This window comes from Crocodylus porosus, unplaced genomic scaffold, assembly GCF_001723895.1.
Source record: "Crocodylus porosus isolate Cpor-Errol unplaced genomic scaffold, CroPor_comp1, whole genome shotgun sequence".
NCBI classification, from domain to species: domain Eukaryota; kingdom Metazoa; phylum Chordata; order Crocodylia; family Crocodylidae; genus Crocodylus; species Crocodylus porosus.
Genome location: NW_017728949.1, coordinates 66,124,570 through 66,146,558, shown reverse-complemented (window position 1 = coordinate 66,146,558; position 21,989 = coordinate 66,124,570). Strand labels below are relative to the sequence as shown.

The 21,989-nt window shown below is 39.7% G+C and overlaps 1 protein-coding gene across 1 annotated transcript in view; it reads right to left on the bottom strand.

The window, feature by feature from the left end:
- Positions 1-2,243: 2,243 nt before the first annotated feature.
- The window catches only part of SLC35F5 (solute carrier family 35 member F5), a 68,918-nt gene continuing 49,172 nt past the window's right edge, over positions 2,244-21,989 (bottom strand). Inside the window, exons 13-17 of the mRNA XM_019553603.1 lie at positions 19,947-20,037; positions 11,079-11,233; positions 10,179-10,270; positions 2,896-7,519; positions 2,244-2,712 (exon numbers count right to left, since the gene is read on the bottom strand). Of these exons, the coding sequence (XP_019409148.1) occupies positions 10,186-10,270; positions 11,079-11,233; positions 19,947-20,037 (331 nt within the window). The 3' untranslated portion in view covers positions 2,244-2,712; positions 2,896-7,519; positions 10,179-10,185. The remainder of the gene's footprint in view (positions 2,713-2,895; positions 7,520-10,178; positions 10,271-11,078; positions 11,234-19,946; positions 20,038-21,989) is intronic.

The window sequence follows — 21,989 nt, the reverse complement described above, 5'->3', positions numbered from 1 at the left end:
ATACATACTTTGATTTTCTTTTAAAAATATATAAGCAGTGTTTGAAATTCCTAATATATGCCTATACGTCTTAGACCTCTACTCATACCATCCAAATTCCAAAATAATTAATTAATAGTTTAATCTGATTTTAATTTTTGTGGTTTAAAAAATACAACACTATGCTATTTGTTTAATTTAACTGACATCCCTCAGAAAATGAAGCAACAGACAAAGGAACTCCCTGTTAAAGCCAGTATTTACTCATAAAAAGTAAAGGCAAGTCTCTGCTTCACTAGTATAGAGTCTGGACTAAATGGGGAGCATAATTTGGTAATCAAGCAAGGAACTGGAGGTATAGTTCCCATAGGAGACATATATCTTTACGTCAATTTCTAGTGCCATCCTGCTGCTTTCTTGGTTTTAAATCACTGCGTCAAGTCAGTATATTTTTCTCTCCATGCATATATTCATCACTGACTGGAAATCAGATAAAAATGCTACATTTCTGTTTATCAAAAATAGATCAAGGTTTAAAACACTTTGAAACTAGGATTTATTTAAGTGCAAATGCAATATGCATCAGTGACCAGCAATTGAGGCTCTAGTCTCACGAAGGAAAGTGTGTTACAAAATTATGCTGACAAAAATATTTCATAGAAGATGTGTACCTAGAACTTCTGTGCTTTTGAAACATCTGAATAATTAGGAACCTCTAAACACTTCATACAAAAATGCACAGCATCTTCATCACTTAAATCTAGTGGTTTTGCGACACTCAAAAGTGGCTGTCTGCTTTAAGTCTTGCTTCTCAAATAATTTCAAGATGCACAGAGCTCAATTTTATTACAACATTTTAATGCCATAATCTGAAGCAAAAAAAAATTCCAGTTAAAAATTATGGGTTTTGATCATCTTTAAATTCTAAAAGATTTGAAAAGGTTAGTTAGCCACCCGCTATCACAAAAAAAAAAAAAAAAAAAAAAAAAAAAAAAGAAAAAGAAAATTTTGGAAATAAGCTCACCTTTTACATCTCTACCTCAAAAATGAGTCAAGCTATCAAAGCTGAAGTCACTACCAGGAATCACTCGGCTATCGTGAGTCAGTGCTAAAATCAGATCTACCTTGAGTTCAACATGGAAGTCAACAAAAGGTTGATTAAGTGACTATATTTAATGTAAGTTTGTTTAAACTGCCTCTCCCAATTTGGTATTGACTTTTAAGCCTAAATGCACAGGACATTTACTAGCAATTGGATCACAGTTTTATCTATCAGGTCACTTTAAAACAGAATCAAAATTACTTAGCACATGCATGATCTAATCAAAGTACTTCCAAGCCTTTCACAATTTGCAATTAAACAATTAAGATTCAAAGGCCAGATTTCAACATTGTTACTCAGTTAACTCTAGAGCACTCACCGAACTAGTACGCACATTCCGTGTTAAATAAGTTTCCAATGTCAAATGGAGATGGGTCTATTAACCCAGGATACAGTTATTGCCAAGTTAACAGCAAGCATTCCTAATTAGAACTGTTGTTTTAATGAGTTCTCCTCTCACCATTTTGCTGCTAAAAGATGTTCAACAAAGTTGTGATCTGTCCAATGAATTTTTAAAACTTATTTTTACCTTTTAAAAAAATGAAAGCCCTTGCCTGGTGTGAAGGCTGGATTCCTTCTCCCCCTTCTATTTCTGAATGTAGAAGACAGGAGAAAAAATAATTTTATCATTTAATTTTCTTAACAATTACTCATTAGGCAAGGCAAATGTCCCTCTAAAACAACAGGTCAGGTTTATAAGGGCAGTGTAAAAAGGATGGAGTGATTGGAAAGAGTGGCCATGTTTGTTGTCAAGAGCTGTAAAATGTTAGGCTGTAACTAACGAGCATGTAGGGATTTGCATATTATACACTTAGTGCTAAGCTAGCTACCCTCAGCATGGGACTAGGTATTTTTATAACAGAACATCATCAAATTGTGCATCAATAACCATACAAACATCCCTGGCATCATATTTACTCTGTGGGATAGTCATATCTTTGTGGAGCATTCCCAGCCAAAATGCTCAAGGTGCACAGCAACAAAAATAACAAAACAAAAAGAAAACAAACCCACCAATAATATAAAACAAAAATTCATTTTTTTAAAAACACAGAAGTACAGCAATTGTAAGGAAGGTATTAAATGAATGACTAATAGTTGCCTTTCTACAGAACCCTTTTTTGGAGAAGAAGAAAATGATTGTTTTTAAAGGATCACTGGATTTTTTTTACTGCATTAAGTCCCATTGGATGATACCATGCAATATTTTAATATAGAATATTCCAAAGGTAAACTGCATGTGGAAATACTGTACAGAAAGAAAGATCAAACTGATTGAGATAGCTTTTCAGTATGTCCTTGGCAGACATTACTTAAACCAGTTACTTAGACCATGTTACTTAGCTGTGATTAAGATCAGTTAATTGCATCTTACAGTGTTGCCTGGCCACAAATTCAGGTGATTAATGGCACAACAAAAAGCAAAGAAAGCCACAACATTTATTACAAAAAAATGTGTAATAAAATTTGTGGCTGATTTCAAATGACAGATGAATGTGTGGCCAGGTGGACCACACTGGGGCTCTAATGGCCTCCAGTGTGGTCTCTGCTAGTCACCGATCAGCTGATCAGGGACTGGCCCTGGGGGATCAAACTGGCCCAGTCAGTCTCTAGGGCCAACTGACAATCAGCTGGCTGCTGGGCATCTTTTCCTGTCCAGAGGGAAACTAGGATCATGATCCTGGGTTCCCTCTGTATTGGCCAATAGGGCATGATTGGGGTCTCATCCCTGATCCCAAAACTGTGCATGCTGTCAAGCATGTTTAGAATGGCAAGAGGCATGATTTTGGAGATCACAGATCAAATCTCAACACCCCTTTAACCAAATGTGTGTCAGCAGCCAGTAGGTCTGACTGGCCATGGAATGGCTCCTACAAACTTCAGTAGGCTTTCAATCAAATCTTAAGTTAGCTCAGGAAGTAACTTTGCTAAGAGAAAATACACAAAAACTGAATGGTCTGTCCTTTGCAAAATTTCATTTATATTAAGGAATGTATTGGTGTTAGTACTTGGACACTAGCACTCCACTCCGGTATCAGGGATTCTGCCTCAGTTATGTCTTAGATTAGAATACCCTGAATATTAGCATCACTATACTACCACTGGTACAGAGGCAGCTTTGGAGGGGGTGGAAATCAGCATGGTCCTATTAACTGCTATGTTATCCTGGGCAGATGATATAAGGTACAACCATGCAGATAAACCACATGAAGTATAAATCTATGTATGCAGCTGTTTTTCTGAAAGGAAATTAAACATGAAAGCTATGATATTAAACAGCTGAATGAAACTTACAAATGACTGCCATTTTGTTTTCAAATCACCCCATTTGGTATAAGTAATCACTTTGTGCTCTGTAGAAAATCATTTCCATTTCTCTCAGAGATAATACCACAAGACATTTTATATACAGCACAAAGAACTAGTAGTGTTGCTTCAGCAGTGTTGGGAGGCAGGAGAAACTGAACACACTCCCACATTCTACCTGCCATACCCTGCCAAGAAATATTACGAGAAAGCTTTGGCTGCAACCCCCCCACCCCCCAAAAAAATATATATATAAAAAACCCAACCTAACAAATAGCTGAGGCAACTTATATTATGGTATACAGATCTTTAAAAAAAAAAAAGATAATATCATAAGGGTTTACACTGGGATAAAAAATATGAATACAGTGTAGTCCTATCACTCAGAACTGCACTAGAAACCTTAGCTCCTAACATTAACTTACTGCCTTTTAATTTTATTTAGAGTCACTGAAGCAATAAGAAATCAGCTAAGAGTCTATGTCTTCCTGAGGCTATTTCAATGCTAAATTAGACTTTGCATGCATAAATTCACCTTGCATCCAACTGGTTTTCTAATCCTCTCTCTTTTTGTAACTTAAAATAGGCTCAGTGCAATTCACTTGTTTCTCCAAGACAGATGTCTCTTTTAAATAGGGATCAAAAATTGCAAAATTCAACATAATCAGCATTTTCTTCAAAAAAAAATTATAAATATGGAGCCAGGTGTCACAAAGTCGTCACTCTGACACCTTAATTAAAGCAATTACTACAGTAAACAGCAATACCTAGGCACAGTTGGGATAAGCAAAAGACAGAATGGCAATTACAATGGCATAAGGCAAGGAAAATCAATCATCAGACTCTAACTTTTCTTGCCTGGCATGTTAAGAGAGGTATGCAATGCAAATAGTTACGGCTACATGCAGTGCATACAAGCGGTGCAGTGTCAAGTATCACATGCCCAGCATGTTCAATACTGTATTTTCAGCCTTCACTTTAAAATGCCCTTGTGCATTTTAAAGGATACGGTCACTGAAGACACCAGTCCAGCAAAGTATTGAATCGTGTGTGATACTACATCAGGGTTACTCAGGTGCTTGAGATCACACATGTTTAAGTGCCTTGCACTGCAGACACAAGCAGTAAGAAGTTAATGCAATTTTCTGTATTTAATGGATCCAGCTGAATGCAACACAAAAGCTGGATTGCAAAGCACTATATTATATTGATCACAAGACTCTCATCAGACTCCTAAATTCTAGGATTCATTCTGTGACATCTTAGAAAAATGAGTTAATGTAAAAACATCTTCATGTGTAGAAAAGATGATAATTATTTAGCTGCCTCATAAGGATGTTACAAAAATTAGTTCATTGCTAGGCAGAGCTTACACACGTGGCATTCTTTTTCTATGTAGGCATATATGGGAATCACTGCTCTTCACGTGTGCAACAGCATTCAAAGTAATGCTTAATTCAAAGTTAGAAGATTAGGATCCATTAAGTGTATGCACTTCCTACAGGAAATAAGTCAGAATCAAGACATTAAAGTGAAACAGAACATTGTCCAGTTATGCCAGCACACAATGATGATGCAAAATTTAAAACACGAGAATTCCTTCACATTACTGTAACAAGAAACTGATTCCAGTTGCATGTCATGTAAAAAATATTCAGCATGTCACTACTATATCAGAGGTACCTGAGATTCAAAGCTAAATCTCTTGTGCATTTTCCAAGCACCTATTATAGAAAGCTACAAGATTTACATTTCTAACAAGACAGTATATTTATAAAAGGTGTTCTTGTACTAAAAATCACAAGTTGATATAGAAAAAGTCTCATCACATTCTATTAAATGCAGGTGCGATGTAACATGTCATAACATAGCCTCAGTAATTAATACTGTAATGTATAGCTCTTGTAACCTAGGGGCACCATTGTTTAAAAAAAACTAAGGCCTTCCAGGAACAATTTATTTTATATTTTACATACCACTCCCAATAGCTTAATCAAAATATTTATGAAGAAGTCACGTCAGATATTTAACACTTTTCCTTTCTTTCTTTTTTTAAATAATGGCACTAAGAATTCTAGGACAATTAATTTTATTATTTTAAAGAAAAAAAAAAAAAATCAGTGAGGAGGTGGCAGCATTTGAATTGTTTGGTTAAAACACAGTGTTGTTTTAACCTTTTTAGGGTGCTCAGAGAGAGAGATTTTCCTTTGCACATCAATGTTATTTTTTTTTCCAAAACAAAGTACATCTCTACTCAACTTAATATTGATGTGTGTATGTCCAGGGGGGAGAGGGAAAGGGAGGGAGGACGGGATTTGATGACTGACTGTATTTTCAATTATATGTTGTAGAGTTAAATATGGGTTCTGGTTGACTGTTATACCTACAGTTCAATACTACTCTGGGTCAGTAATCAATCTGAAAAGCAAACATTAGTATTCTCCCTAAAATACTGCAAGACACCTGTTTGAAAGCAAAATTAGCCTTGCCAAGTTTATCTCTGCAGATGCCACAATTCTTCCTGTCTAGTTGCTATGGAGAACATAATTAGTGTTGGCATTAACTAAGCTAGCTTGATAAAAGCCAAATCTCAATGGAGGATCAAAATATTATTTAAGGAAATAACTATTAGTATTCCACATACTGGTTTGTCTGAGCCTGCAGGAAGTATGTAGCTCACATACTCTGTAATTGTCATGCTTCTTAAAAGCAATTTTTAATCAAAATTCTTTTCTTGCCAAACAGCCAAAATTGTACTGAAGGTCAGCTATTAAGAGTACAAAATAGCACTTCAAGTTCCTTTCCGCTTGGAGACGCCGGGTAACTGAAGCAATCAACAACTGGACATATGCTTATGGGCTTCTTATCTAGTCCAGATACTTTATTAATTTTAATGTATAGCATCAGTATTTCTTTCCAGGGTTTATATCCATTGGCCAAAGTTGTACTATTTTACTTTTCTAAATACAGCAATGACAATCTACAGTCCTATTGAAAACATTGATTCATTTATGACATTTCAACAAATAGAGCAGCGTGGCAGTAGGTTGGAAGACTTGAGCCATACAAAAAATAGCCATTACACAATAATTTCATTATTAAATTAGGCATCTCTGACTTTAAATTACTTATCAGATTGTGGTTGAGAGGAGTCAGTAATTACAAAATTTAGAAGTCTATTGGATGCTTTCCAGAAATAGAAAGCTCATTCAGAGTTCTCAATATTAAATAATTTGGACTATTAAAACCATTTAAAAAATAGATTGATTCTATACTATGAACTTTCACTTAGAAGATAAGAATATATTAAGTGCCATACTGGGTCACACCAGTGGTCCACCTAGCCCCGAATCCTGTCACTGACAGTGGCAGTAGTGACTTCAAGTACCTGACCAACTATGCTTATAGTAAAGATAGATAGATAACCTTTTTATACTGAAACTAAAAGTTTCAGTTTGTTAGGTCATAATCAATTTTTAAACATGAGCACCCACTGTGTTACAAGGATTCTTAAACAGGATAAGACAATACGTGTAGTGTTTGAGAACCTTACAAAGATCCTGCTCCAATAACTTGCAAAGAATGCATTTATTCAATAAATTAAAATATTTTCTCTATTTTCTTGTATATATATTCAAATAGGGTTTGCACAACATAAAAAAAAGTTAATCCGTACCTACTGCAGGTAACTTATGCATTTAGCTTTTCATATGAAAGCCTGTAAGAAATGACAACCTGCAGATTTATATGATTCACTTTAAAAGTATTTTTTTAAAAATAATTTTGTCCAGCATTTAACCAAAATGAGAAAGCTTAAGGAAGAAGAAAAAAAAAGTCACCAGAACAGCAGTCACTTCTTGGATTATGTCAAGTAATTTCACCAGTTGAGTTCTCTAAGGCAGGCTGGTTGTTCAAATGGATTAGAATTTTCTACGGCCATAGGTGATATGCATGTAATCAAGTTGTTCATTTATAAAACAGATGAAAACAAGCACGTATGAAGAAAAAATGGTTTTGAGTTTCAAAAGAACTGAAACATTTACACTACAAATTCAGAATAGGCACTGAAAAATGATTCCTTAGGTGTTTTCCAGAGATTGTCTCTTCGCTGATCATCATTCCATCTTTAAACTAAGAAAAAGAAATGGAAACTTAAGTCAATTTTTATGCATTTTTTGATTCTACAAACCTTTTATACATTTTTCCAGGCAGGGTATTAAACACATTTAATGGACACTGGCTACACACAGAGGCATAACTGGTAAGGCCTGCACCCTGGGCAGCTGCTGCAGGCATCACTGCAGGTGGGGTGGGGGAAGCCTGTGCTGACCCCTTGGCTGCTGCCTGTGCCTATACTTTCCCTCAAAGGAGCTGTACCTCTGAAACACCATGGGACTGCCAAGGCCAGTGGCGGAATTGGGGAAACACACTGCCAGGTGCCTCACCAACTGCAAGAAACTTCTATTCCTGCTCCAGGGAGCCAAACCCTTGAGCCAGCCCCCGCCTTCTGCCCCCAAAGTGCTACAAAATCTCACTGTCAGTGGCAAGGGACAAATGTAGATTTGGGAGCACAATAGGTCAGCACCAGGGACACATGCCCTGGCTACTTAACCCTAAGTTACGCTACTATTTACACAAGATGTTGAAAAACACATTGCAAATTTATTGAGATATTTTTCTATCAAGGCCAAGCAGGCATTGTAACAACACAGAAACAAATTTTGCCAGATGTTTCACTTCTGGTTTTATTATCCCTGGAAAATTCTACAACTTCTTGTCAGGAAAGCTAGTTTACCTTCTTTCAAAGAATAATAAGCTTTATTCATTAGAAGTTTGGTAAAACGGTGAAAAATTACAATTTACTTTACTGGTAAATTTCAATGACATTTTGAAAAATTTTAGATCATGTAAATGAGAGGTCTGGGACAAAACAATTAGAGCTACTGAAGAAAACATTAACAAGTGTAATTTATTTTTTAAAATTGTAACGGAGGCCTGCTCGGGGCTGATCTCCACATGGCCCGCCCACCTGTTCTTGGGCTAACCACCCACCTTCTTGCCCACCACGCCTTGATCTTAATAATTAATTAATGGCTGTAAATTAAGTGGGAGGCTGCCCATTTTCTGCTTCGCTCCTAGGGGGCGCTATCTGCGGCTCCATTCCTCCCCTACACTGCAGCCCAAGCCTCACAGATGACATCATGATGTTCTCCTATGCGCCAGGCCTACACGATGGGCCCCAGAATCCTACTGTAGGGCCCCACCTGAGTTCCTCCTTTCAGGCAGACTCTGCCGCCATCATACCGGGCCACATATCTCCCTGCCATCGGTTCCCCTTTGGGGGTGGTCCCCTCCCTGGGACCTTCGGCTCACACTAGCCCCAGCCCACCCCCAGGCCAGTTGGGACCCCAGGCCCCTGGCTCTTGGGCAACCCTCTCGGTGGGCCTCCTTGCCCTTCTGACTCTCCTGGTCCTGGCCCCGGTCCTGGCCCCCGCCTGGGCCAGTCAGGGGAAGCTCTGACCGTTACTCTTTCCTTGGGGTCCCCCCCTCAGGGTCCTCCTTCACAGACGTGGGGAGCTGGAGTACCTCACACCACCATGACTGGTGCCTCAGGGTCTCACAAGGACTCTCACTCCCCCAGGCAGCAGGTCGTGGTGCTACTCCGGATGTTGCCTTTGACCCAAACTCTGCCTCCCCACATTGGAGGACTTACTGGGGTCAGGACTCAGCTGTCTTACTCTCTGGCTGAGCCCCCATTCTTCCCTCATTGGGGCTTCTCACCGCAGCCCTCTCTCACACTGGGGCTTCTCACTGTGGCCCCCTCTGTTCTCACGCTGCCCCCTCACAACTGGAGGCTTCCCACGCTGGCCCCCTCGCAACTGAAGGCTTTCCATTGCTCGCAATGCCCCCTCTACTTGGGGTCTTGGGACTTCCCTCCTTGGGGGGGGCTCAGGTGACTGTAGCCGTGCCTGGCCCCAACTCTCCAGCTAGGGGTCCTGAACCCCCACAGGGCTCAGGCGGCCTCAGCCACACCTGGCCTCCGACTCTCCACTCTCCTCCTCGGGGCTTGTACCCCCGCAACTACCTCCAATGGAATGCGAACCACCCAAAGGTGAGGACTAGGGGTCAAGGTGCCCCATCCCGCCTTTCACCAGGGTGATCACTGGCCTGGCATTTCCTGGGGGCTCCCATGCCACTAGAAGCCCCAACAGGCCACCCACTCCCAGCAGGGTGCCATTTTAGGTCATGCCCAGGACCAGGAGCCTCCTACCATCCCCTACAGGTCCTCCCTTACCCCCAGGTGAAACTCAGCAGCCCTCTGGCCAGGTGGTGTTGTTACCTGACCTCCAGCAGCCAAACTGCCTTGTTTATATGGGCAGCCCTGAACCTAAAATGGCTGCCCTCATTAGGCATCTGGAGGCTGCCAGCTCCAGTGCCTTAAAGTGACAGGTGCACACAGTGCCCTGCCAAAAAATCATATGAAATATTTAGAACAAAGCTGAAATGTGCATGGCTACATACAGTTAAAGAGTACAGTTTAAATCTCTTAGTTTGTGGTATAAAACTCAGTATTAAAATACTGTTCATAACTACTAATTCAGAAAAAGGAACTCCATATTATGCTTAGCTTATTACTAAATATTAAAAAAAATTACTTACGGCAAAATAACTGTAAACCACTTAAGGAAAGCACCAACAAACTCAAAAGGGAAAAAAATTGCCCTGGTATTGTCATTGTATAGAGTCTGAACTTTCATTATGCCCTTGGAAGTTCACTTGTTGAACATACCTCTTGTTTATGAGCAACAGTTATCTCCATCCTCTTGAGAAACACTATGCATAGGGATGAGACTTTCACATTGTTCACTTTCCTCTGGTGTTCTTAAAGAGATAAAATATTCATGTTATAATTAGAAAAAAAAAATTAAATTGCCTTAAGTTCTAGAATAGACATGAATGGATGGTAACATCTTGAGTTGCATTTATCTCAGTAACTCAATGTTCTGTAATTAAGAGGTCGGTCATAATTAAAAGCAATAAAATAACCATTTTGCATCATAGCAGGGGTTTCAAATATATGGTCCATGGGGCTCCTGCAGGGGCTGTGATTGGCAGCAGAGCCAGCAAGTGGCAGTGGTAGTACACACATGGTGAACTGAACCTACAAAGTAGATAAGGAACCTGCATGGATTAATGCCACCATCACTCACCCTACCACAGAAATCTTGGGTATGGAGCCCTGTTATGGACTCCTTTTGGCAGCAGTGAGGTTAGTAACAATGGTATTAACACACATGGTTCCCTGAGTGGACACGGTGGCTTAGGCTGCTGGGGGCATTAATGCTGCCACTGCCAGCCCTGCTGCCAGAGGTGGGTCTAGATCTGGCCAGACAGCCAAATGAGCTTGATACCTGGTATTGAGGAAATATCACAGGAACAATAAATTAGGAAAAAGTAAAATTGTAAGTGGTTGTCACTTCAGAAAAAAAATTGAATATGTTTTTTTTTTAAATGTATTCTTCTTTCACTGGACTGCATTGCATTCCACAGGTTAGTGAGTGGGAATATGATAAATGTCCATGTAAATTCTTTAATATTTTCCCTGAAATGACCTGAAAGAAGGAAAGATACTAAAAAAACAGGAAACAACACTATGATTTATGAAAGAGAAAGAAGACAGGAAAATTACCTCTGAATTCGATGCTTTCGACAGATGAAGGCAAAAATCCTTCTAATTCCCACCATCACTGGATCCCAGTTGTTATAATGGCACAACAGAGTTGCAATGAAAAAAGAAAAAAATACAGGGATTGCCCCTGCAAAAAATAACCAGGAAAACTGCGCCTGGATTTTAAGCATGGAAATTATTAAATCAATATATCAAAACAGAATATTTTTCACGTTTTTGACAAATGCAATAAAAGTAAACTAGTTAAGAAGAGTGCACATTTAGTATTGTCACAGGTATCACTTATATCAAAACTGTAAAGACTTGCATTTAATAGAACCTTTTGGAGCTGCAATAACATCAGCCTGTGCATTTACTTTTCCTATGAGGTACAAAGGTCTTAAAGAGAGTCTATTTGGGAATTTTGAGTTGGTTTTATTTCTTTTGGAGTTGGAAAAAATTTGCAATTTTTCTTAAAAGTTACCTGTAACAATTTCTATAAGCATTACAATTCCTCTGGACAAGAATATAAACATAAAGGCTTTACCCAAGTGTAGTGATTGCACTGTGATATAGATTAAAACAAAACCTGGCATTTTTCAATATGAAGGCTGTATTTTATAAGTTTAACATAAACAAGAAATTGCCCCAGATTCCCTCAAACTACATACAACCAAACAATAAAAAGCTCTGAATTGGCAAAGACTTGTATACATGCTTAAAATTTATGCACCGTGAATGCTCTCAATAAGTCAATGTGTCTAACGGGCATCAGTCTTTATAGTTTGGCCTTTATATTTGAACACAGTATGCTTTCAGACCTTTGAGATAAAATAGCCTATGGGTCAAATCTAGCAATGTAGTCTCTGGTGGAAACCCCAAATGAACTTACTGTATCTAGCTTTCAAAATAAAACTTCACCTGAAGTTACTTATCTAGTTAGCAGAGAAACACTGACCACTTCGAAAAAAGCCTCCTACTCTCTTTGCCTTTATAGCTGGCTTCTCCCAAAGCAACAGTCGTTTCAAATGCTGACAAGAACAGTGAACATTTTATATAGGTATCAAGAAATGTGTAAGGGTGCATCAGTGTACATTTACGGCACTTCCCATTGTTGCTTGGTCACAACTTCTTTAAGCCTATGCTAAGGAAAGACAGATTCCGAGCTCAGTTGCAAAACCTTTGAATACAGGCTGCATACAGACATTCAGAGAGGTTAAGGGGAGGTTAGAGTTAAAAATAGCTACCTGATCTAAGGTAAGTCGGGATGGAGGTGCTAAGGGAGGGCTGAGGTGGACTACGGGGGCAGGGTTGGAGTCCTAGAGGGTCTGGCATAACCAGGGAGGCTCACAGGGTTGACAGGAGGGGATGGGGGGGGGGGCCCTCTCTCCCCAACCCCCCTGGGATCAGGGGCTTCTTTTAGCCCTCCCATTTTCCCCTCTCAGACAAACAACCCCCATGGTGAACCTCCCTCCACCATCCTCCCCTGGGACTTACTTTTTTGCCTCCCAGCATTGGCAAATGCTGATAAAATCAGCACCGGGAGCAGCTTGTGGGCTGGGGGATTTGGTGGGCTGGCGGGGTGGTGGGGAAGCTGGCTGCCCTGTGGAGGGATACTGTCTGTCTGGAAAGGAGCTAAAAAATAGTCTAGTGCCAGGAAGGAGGTAGGAAAAGCACAGGCCTGAGGCCGGTGCCAAGAGCTGGGCTTTCCCAGCCCCAGCCCCAGGGAACTCTACAGAAGTCTGGAACACTTAGATCAGTCTAAAAAAAATGGCCAACCCAATCTAAGTTAGACTACCTCGGAGACAGGGTTAATTTAGATCAGGCTGGCCATTTTCCAACCAATCTAACCTTCCTGGAATTTCTGTACAGTTTACCCTTAGTTTGACTTACCTAGGGACCCAAGTGTACGATCCGTACCTGGGTGAACTAAGTTAGAACATCTGGTGACCTTTTTTAACATGATCTAACCTCCCTGAATGCCTGTATGCACCCACCGAGTAAAGTAAAAGTAGCCAAACCCTTATGACAATGCAACTCAGAATTAAAATTTAAAACAGAAAAAAGCAGAATTATGGTTCTCATCTTAAAACTGCCGCACTATACATTTAACATACACTTTAACATACATTTAACATTCATTTAAAAGTTGAAAGCAATTTGATAGCAATTAACTCAGGCAAGGTTCATACTTGCCAAAAATGAGTAGGCAAGTTATACAACTGTAGGAATGTCCAAGTGAATTGGCACGAAGCTATACCTCCACTCCAACTACGCTGGCATTTTAAACTAATTGTTCAGTTGAAATGTATTTTAGTGTGAATTTTTCAGTCTTGCTTTTACAAGATTTGCAGAACAGTGCAAACACCAACATTCCTATTTTAAAAAGGTATTTTCAGAGACTTGTGGGCTTTAGTTTAAAAATACCACTCGCCGTTTTGGAGGAGAGTATCCATAGAAGGTATGGATGGTAATAACAAAGAAGTTCTAATTTTGTCAGCTATTTGACTGGTCATAGACCAAACAAAGCACATGAAAAAGGAAGAACAATTGAAAAATTATAAGAAATTGTTCTTCCTGGGTGGAAATAATAAGAATAGCAAGCGTCTATACTATTTTTCTTATTAACGAGTGTTTTTTACTTGCTGAAACTTTTTTTAAAGTATAAAACACTTGTTAACCATAAGCATGGCTCCCCCTTGTGGAAAGAAAAGTCTTCTACCGTGACTAAAACAGCCTAAGATTTTAACAACATAGTATAGACACTTCATTACTGTACATCTAAATCTAAGATAATTGGAATGCTTGAGCTCCAATAGTGACTCTAGCAGAAGCTTTACCTTAAGAAAAATTGAAGGAACTAAGTGAACTAGAGCTAGAAAAAGGTAAGCAAATAATTACAGCAAATTTGATACTTTGTGTCTCAAGCACGCATGTGACATTCTAATGTGTTGCCAATACAATAACAAATGAAAGCCTAAAATGTCATTTTAGTTATGCAATTGACATAATTACTATACAATAAGCTATAAAATACTGTTCTGACAGAAACTACTTCAAAAAAGCACTGAATACGCTAAGTATTCAAAGTATTAATCATGTCAGGGAGATTGTTATGTAGTCACCCTATCATTTTGAGGGCTCTGTGGAATAAGCTCCCCCAGAGAGCTTAGCAAAAGCAATAACTATACAAGCAAAGCTGAAGAGAAAAGTTTTCTCTACCAATTTAGCTGATTGAGACCTGGGCAGGTTTGAGGTATGAGGCAGAAAAGAGCTTGTTATGGCTTTGGGCCAAAGACATGCCTTGAAAACCAACCTTCCCAGAAGAGCCTGCCCAGATATGCATCCAATACAAGTACATGTGTTTGAAGAAATCAAGGGATTTAAGTAAAGCAACAACAGGAGATATAATTCCTCATTTTCTATGTCTAGAAGCCGATCCTCTTCTCTCTTAAGGAGATAACTTAAAATAGCAGTCTTTTCTTTTCTGCCTATGAGCAGGGGGACTGGCTCGGATGATCTCGCGAGGTCCTTTCCAGCCCCTAAATTCTAGGAATCTATGAATCTAGCTTCCCTGGGGATTCCTGCCTTACCTGACTGTACCCAGAACAACTCAGCTGTCGAAGGCATCCACAGAAACCTAACCTAGCAAGGTTTGTACCCTGGGGAGTTTGTGGTGGGTGGAGAAGGGGGGTAAAAAGAGAAGAGGTACTGCTGAGGGTTGGGGTTACGAGAAGCAGGAGTCTTACCTGCTGCTACTACAATAGCGTGGTCTACCTGTTCTGGCTGTTGCTGCTACACCAACAGCACTGACTCTCCAGAGATAGGGGGAAAGGTCCCCTGACTACATCCCGTTCCCTCCCACCCCCAGTTAAGACAACTGAGTATCAGACGGTAAAGGAGGAAAGAATTTAGACACTTTCAGCACTCAGCCAGCCACAGCGGAAGCTACTAAAAAAAGAAGACAGGCAAAACTAAAGGTGATAGTAACCTGGATGGCAGATGACACCTAGACACCTACGGAGACAAAAAGAAAAAGCTAGGAAGTGTGCAATTGAAGTAGAAAAGCAAGGGAGAAGCAGGAGAGAGAAACCAACACTGCTACCACCTTCTGAGTAGCAGAGTGCACGGCTGGGGGGGAGGGCTGTCAGAACAAGCACAATCATAAAGGCAGACTAAAGGAAGCAGCTGCAGCAGTTTTCAGTAAGGGCGAGGAGACGGTAGGAGGTAAAAGAAAAGGATGCTACTGATTTTACTGTAGATAGGACAGGAAAGCCAAAAGAAGCAGGTAGAAGATCAGAAGGAAAGGAAAGGGAGAGATGGAAAAAGTCGCAGGGATGGAGGGGAGGAGGGGGGAAACAGTAGTAGATGATACACAGGAGCAGGATTAGAAGAGATTTTGCCAGCAGGTAGCAACAGACTGCAAAGGGAGGTAAAGATGTATGAAAACAGGAAACAAGGTTAAAAGCAAATAGAAATGACAGGAGTCTAGGAAGTTAGATGAATTATTAAATGCTTTGGGCTTCTTAACAACTCAAACATCTAAGAGAGACTAAAGGTGCTCAGATAATAGTGAGGAGTGTCATAAAAATAATTACATACTGTTGCCTTTACATTAGGATACACAGCATCTCCCATCTAACAGTACTTTAAAGCTGTCTCTGCCATTTCATCTGTCTCGATAGTTGCATGCATTTTGCATTTGTACCCACATAGAATAAGTTTGATTCATTTAAAGGACTGAGCTGCAAGTCTGTTCTACCTAATAGTTCAGAAAAGAAACTGTTGGTTTTTGGGAATGAATTATGAAAGCGGACCCTTGTCTAACAAACTATTTCCATAGCTAAATGTAAACAAACTACCTCAAAGTGGAACAAAAAACCTTACAGTATCTAATATTTCAGAGGCAAGACAAAAACACGATTCTCTGCATACAATGGAGAGAAGTCCCCTGGATTTTTGGAGGTGACTGCTATGCCCACCAGAAGGTTCTTCCCCCACCAGAGAGGAGAGGTACAGTTCAACAACAGTGTAAACGGACCGCCATGCTGAATAACACGTCTTGAATTTCTAAGCTGCTCCTGTGGACATTTTTGTGAATTCAAATGTATGAAAGGAAAATATTTTTGCTAATTCAGACCGTCTGCTCCCATCTAAAATAAGACTGCTACCAGGAATACTTCCATGTGAGGATTTATAATTTAATGGGTACTCTCCCCATTTTACAGATTGGTAAAATTTAGGTACTGGGAAGTCTTGTGACTTTTACAGATAATAGTTATGCGACACTATTTTTTATTAGTCACAAACCAATCTACCAATATATATGCTGGAAGTATTTCCTTTCACTCCCAATCTCTGTTTTTCTCTATTATCTTTCCCTGCATCAACCAGATCTTCTTATGCTCATGCTTTTATATAAGCAGCTCTCTTCTCACTTGTTAGTGTGTATATCTAGCATGTCAGGCCCTGTTGTGGAAGACAGGCTGAGGCACAGCCCCTTGAGCATACAACTTGGTGTGAGCAATGGTTGGAAACGACTACACTAAAAGTTAAAATGCATAACACTTGATATTTGCTTACACTTCGGTTTGAGTGTAGCCATCTTGCTATCATGCATTTTCTTCCCTGTGGGGAAGGCCTGAAGAAAGGTCTTTTTTTTTTTTATAGGACTTACCACAGTAGTAGAATCCAACACCGCAAAAATCCTGACTGACCTAAAATGTTACTACAAATATCTCCATAACAAACATATACAGCGATGAACTCATTGGAAGAGTCAGCCTGATATGATGTAATTAAAAGCCTTTAACAAATCAAACTAATTGTACTTTGAGCACTTAACTTTCACAAGGTACCGTATTTTGGAAAGCTACCACTAAGTTGTCATGTATTTAACATTAAAATAAAACAATAAATACAGCAAAAGGACGACCTACAACACAACAAGATATTGCTACTTCATATTACTGATGTAGCAAGCTATGCATTGAAATGTTATCATACAGATCATATACCTCCTATTGAGCACTGCAGTATTCAAGGAGTTGCACACATTTTAGGAAGTCTTAGTCATGAGTAGAAAAAGGTTTTCCTACATAAGGGCTTTATCTGGCTGCTTCCTGAGCAACAGATTTTTCTCAACCCCCACTTACTGAAGTTATTAATAAAATAATAGGGAGCCCTTGGAAGGTGAGAAACATCTTGAGTTTTCCTATTACTTTTCAAACAACAAATAGCTTACAAAGAGCAGAACAAAAAGACCTGCTCTCACCTGGAGCAATGGCTGTGGCAGCATTAACAGAAGCTAAGGCATGAAGCCTCTCTCATCTGAGTTAAGATACCAGTTGCTCACCAAATCAGGCTGTTTTGCAACAGAAAAAAAAACTGGAAAAAACTGGAATAGATTTCAGTAACCTAGGGTTTTATAAATCCCCTTCTTCAGGAGATGAGAAATTTAAAAAAGGGAGCTTGAAAAACCAAGAAGTAACCTAAAAAAGTAGGTTTCCAAAAACTGATAAACAAAGCTATGCATTTCAAAGGAAGAAAGTCAGAATTTGTCATGAGAATTGAAATTTTTTCTTGGGAAAACAATCAGTTTTTAAATGCTCCTGTTGAAAGAAGCTGATCGACTTTATTCCTTCCCTACTTTTATGTTTCACAGTAGGGGGGAAATTGTAAACAAACAAAGAGAAAAACTCAAAAGTAATGTAAGAAAACCCAAATGAAACAAGGTATACAAGGAGTTAAAAATTACAACAGCTCATTACCTTCTGAAATAAGCTTTTGCTGAAAAGGTGGCATAAATTGGAAACTACAGATAATACACGATGCCTGTACAATTCATGCAGACACCTCCAACTGCCTTACTTAAGCAATTTGCCTGAGATATTCAGATAAATGTATAGACTTTTATTATATCAACAACTACACTGATCTTTGTTTTTTTCTGACACCTTTCAAACTAAGAGGCAGAGTTTGATGAAAAATGTCAAGAGAAAATACAAAAGAATACGGGTCTGGTGAAAGTCACAAGCAACAGGCAGACTGAGCTGCCAACAGGCACTTGGCACATTGGTTCAAAAGACCATGGATATTAGGGCCCTGCTACGCATACAAATTAAAGCCAGATAGAAACCAGCCATAGAGTTGTTACACATTTCCAAGCAACAGACCTTGCCTCTTTTTATAGTTGGAGAGTCATTTTATTGTGTGATAATTACTGTGCATGTGTGGTTGGTCTAAGTTTATTGTGTAATTAGTTGTCACGATTAACTGATTAATCGTGCAATAAAACTTAGAGCAACCACATGTGCAAAGTAATTATCACATGATTAACTGCTTGCAGTGCACGTGTGGCCGGTCTAAATTTAATGCACAATTACTGAGTTAATTGGGCAAAATATGTAATGTGCAGCAGAGGCATTAAGAGACACATGGCCTCATCAGAGTAAGGGGGTTAACCCTGAATGACCTGACTAGAGTCTAATTTTGGCAGCTGGTAACACTTCCTATCCTAAGTTGCTGTGTAGTGTTAAACATTATACTCCAAAGGAAGCTGCATTTCAATGACAGGCAAAGGTCTTACCTACAAAGAGCAGCTCCTCAGAGTTATAAAATATAGTATCAGCAAAAATAAATTACTTTTAAAGTACCATGCTGCTTAATGAACAAGGTAAAGATTTACCATCTCATACAAAATTTCCAGTATTTCAGTTGCGTAACAGAACAGAGACTTTTACATTTATTTATCAAATTTTAAATTGCAGCACTAACATTTTAATATTTAATTATAACAAAGGGAAAAAAAATCACTAGAACTCTTCCATAAACTGTTACAAAATATTTTTCATTTTAGCTGGCATAGGAAACGAATGTGTGTGCAAAAACAATATCTGATTTTAAAAATGCTGTGCACAAATGTCTTTCTGCCACTTCCTCCACAAGCAGTATTATGTGCCAGGTTTGACAGCTATTCCAAAAAGCTGCAGAAGTTCAAATGATTTATGTTGTGATAAGCCTCAAATTTCTAGCAAAATGGTTTATTTGTTCCAAAACTACTTCCAAGAAGTTTGGCATCAGGAACATCCTGCTGTGGCAGACTATCTCCTTTGATACCACATTTCTGGGATGTACACTATGCTCCCAGGAGCATTTACTTTGTCACACAAGGTTAAGTCTCCCTAGACCCTTTCAAAGGACAGCAGCAAGACTGTTAGTTCTTTAAGTTAACAGGAGGGAATATAAACTACCTAGTCTCTATTTTGAACACCATATTTTCAGATACTTACATTTTATCACGTACAACATTGTTTCACAGGTATTTAACGCCTAATATCCATGGAATTAGAACAGATTATAAAAGGGTATTTAATTGGGAACCTGATTTGCACATTTCATCTAATATTTACCAACTGATAAGATTTAAAAATTAAGCCTTAAATTCTCTATCTGCTGTGGCATTAGTCTACAGTTGAATTTTAACAACACAAATTGACTATTTTAAAGATATGCAGGCCACAGGAAGAATTTTATATACTTAAGTCCCTCTGTAGGGAGTCCTGGTTCTATAAATTTTTACAGATATATGATTGACTATGTAAGGTGCTCAGAGTAGGAGATTTTAATGACTTAACATTTTGATCAAAAGTAATCTCAGCCAGATTAATTAAACAAGCAATACAAAATACAAATCTGAGATGAGATGAAATACAGGATACAGATGAAAGGGATGACTGAGAAGGCACTTTGACAATTACTAAGCGACAATAAAGATAAAACACAATCCACTGTATAGTTTAACAATGTAAACACTGGCACTGCATTAAAAAAAACAGTGTAGGCATATTAATATAGCTCAAAATGTATCAGTAAACAAGTGTACATTACCTTCCGGATGCACATGTCAGCTATTATAGACAGAGGTATTGTAAGGCTTAGCGCAAGGGTGCCTATCAGTGATGAGGTAAGAAAGCAGCCCCTAAAAATATGAAACATGAAATCTTATTTAAAAGATTTAAAGAAGAACAACAAAAGTAATACAGTAAAGAATAACAGAAATTTAAATCAAGGCTTAACTGTTGGTTAATGTTTGCTTTAACCATTTCATTTACTCTGGAGATATAATTTCTGATTTTAAGGTGAGGAAGAATTAACCACTTCCCTAAGGAAAGTGACTATCCTTTAAAACAGTTCTTTATTTCTATTTTGAGTGTGTCCATCTGGTTGGCCTTCATGTGTTAGTTTAAAAAGCTATTCACTTACCAAAGATTTTCTCCCACACACAGATACTTCCAGATCACGATCAGCTCACCTTCTTCAAATAAACCATGATTCTTTAGTCTTGCTCAAAAATAGTTTTGCAGAGCTTCAACTCATTCTCTGAATCCTTTCTAAAGTGTCAACACCAACATTTTTCTAGTAATAGTGTCACACCAATACCCCACACAGGTAATACAATCTTCCTGTTCTACACTCTCGTTTACCATAGGGCAGTGGTTCTTGACCAGGATGCCGTAAGACTCCCCCAGGGGTGTCATAACGCAGGTGCCCCTGTGTTGGTCAGATAAAAGTGCCCCACACACAGGGCTGTGGCGTGCTGCGCTCCTCCTGCATTATAGTTTTATGAGACTCTTAAGGCAGTCAAGAGCTGGCTCAAGGTTCAGCCCTTCTTGGTCCAGCATGCCCTCCGTTCCTTCCCCGAAAATACTGCTCCCAGAAACAAAAGCAGACAGGACAGTTCCGTGCCCCAATTTCCATGAGATGCTGTGCAAGGTTTGACCATGAAGGGGTGCAGCACAAGACAGCTTTCCTGCCTGCCCTAAGATGATCAGAGGACCCTAATGAGCAGGGATCCTGGTTTCCCCTTTACCACAGAAAAATGTGGATTTTCCCCTTTACCGGACAAAAATGCGGGAAATAGCAGGCTCCCCTTGCAGGCTGGTAAAGCTCCAGCCTGTAAGGGGCTGCTTTGGGTGGGGGGAGTGGGACGTAGTGTTTCATTTCCCTGGTGGGGAACGGGACAGGGGGCACCATGGGCATATGGATACACATGTGGCAGCCAGGCAGGGTGGTAGGAAGCAGCTTCTGCTGCTCCCTCCAGGTAAGTTTATGGGATGAGGGAGGTCACAGGTGATGTGTGGGGAAGCAGGGGGGGGCACGTGTCCCCTGAGATTTTGGCGCCCATAGTGGGGTGCTGAGCTGCAGCCAGGCCAGACCAGACCAGCTCCAGAAAGGAGTTGCCTCTGCAGCCCAGCAGGCAGGACCCAGCACAGGAAGAAGTGCTGTGCCATCACGGCCACCAAGGTGACGCATGGCGGCAGTGACACAGAGTTGTGCGCAGGGAGGGGTAGGGGCAGGGCACCGGCATTTCAGAGCTGCTCACCACCACAAAGCAGCAGGGGAGACAGCTGCAGCTGAACCAGCATCCTGGTGAGTGAAGGGGGCGGGGCGAACTCTGATTTTCCATGATAAAAAAAATCACCTAAAATCAAATGCCAGAATAGACAGGCATTTAGAATTTATTTTAGTATAATAACTGAGGCACTGGCAGGCTTCCAAATTGCTTTAAAAACTGTAATGTCTCCATAAAACATTGTGTTCAAAGTGTTCAACTGGTACCTAGATACCGCCCCCCGCGCGCACGCACGCACGCACGCGCACACACACACACACACACACTTCATTTCAATCACGGAAAATGTGGATTTCAATTTGGGATTTTTAATCAGAGAATTAGCATTTTTTTTAAACAGAGAAAACCAATACCCCTGCTAATGAGGCAGAAGAGCCATGCCATGACCCTTCCTGGTCTGACTGTGCCCAAGGCACACAGGACAGTTTTACCTGGTGGCAGCATCACCCACTTGAGACCCATAGTTTCATAGTAGCTAGAGTCGGAAGGGACCTAGGTAGATCATCTAGTCCGACCCC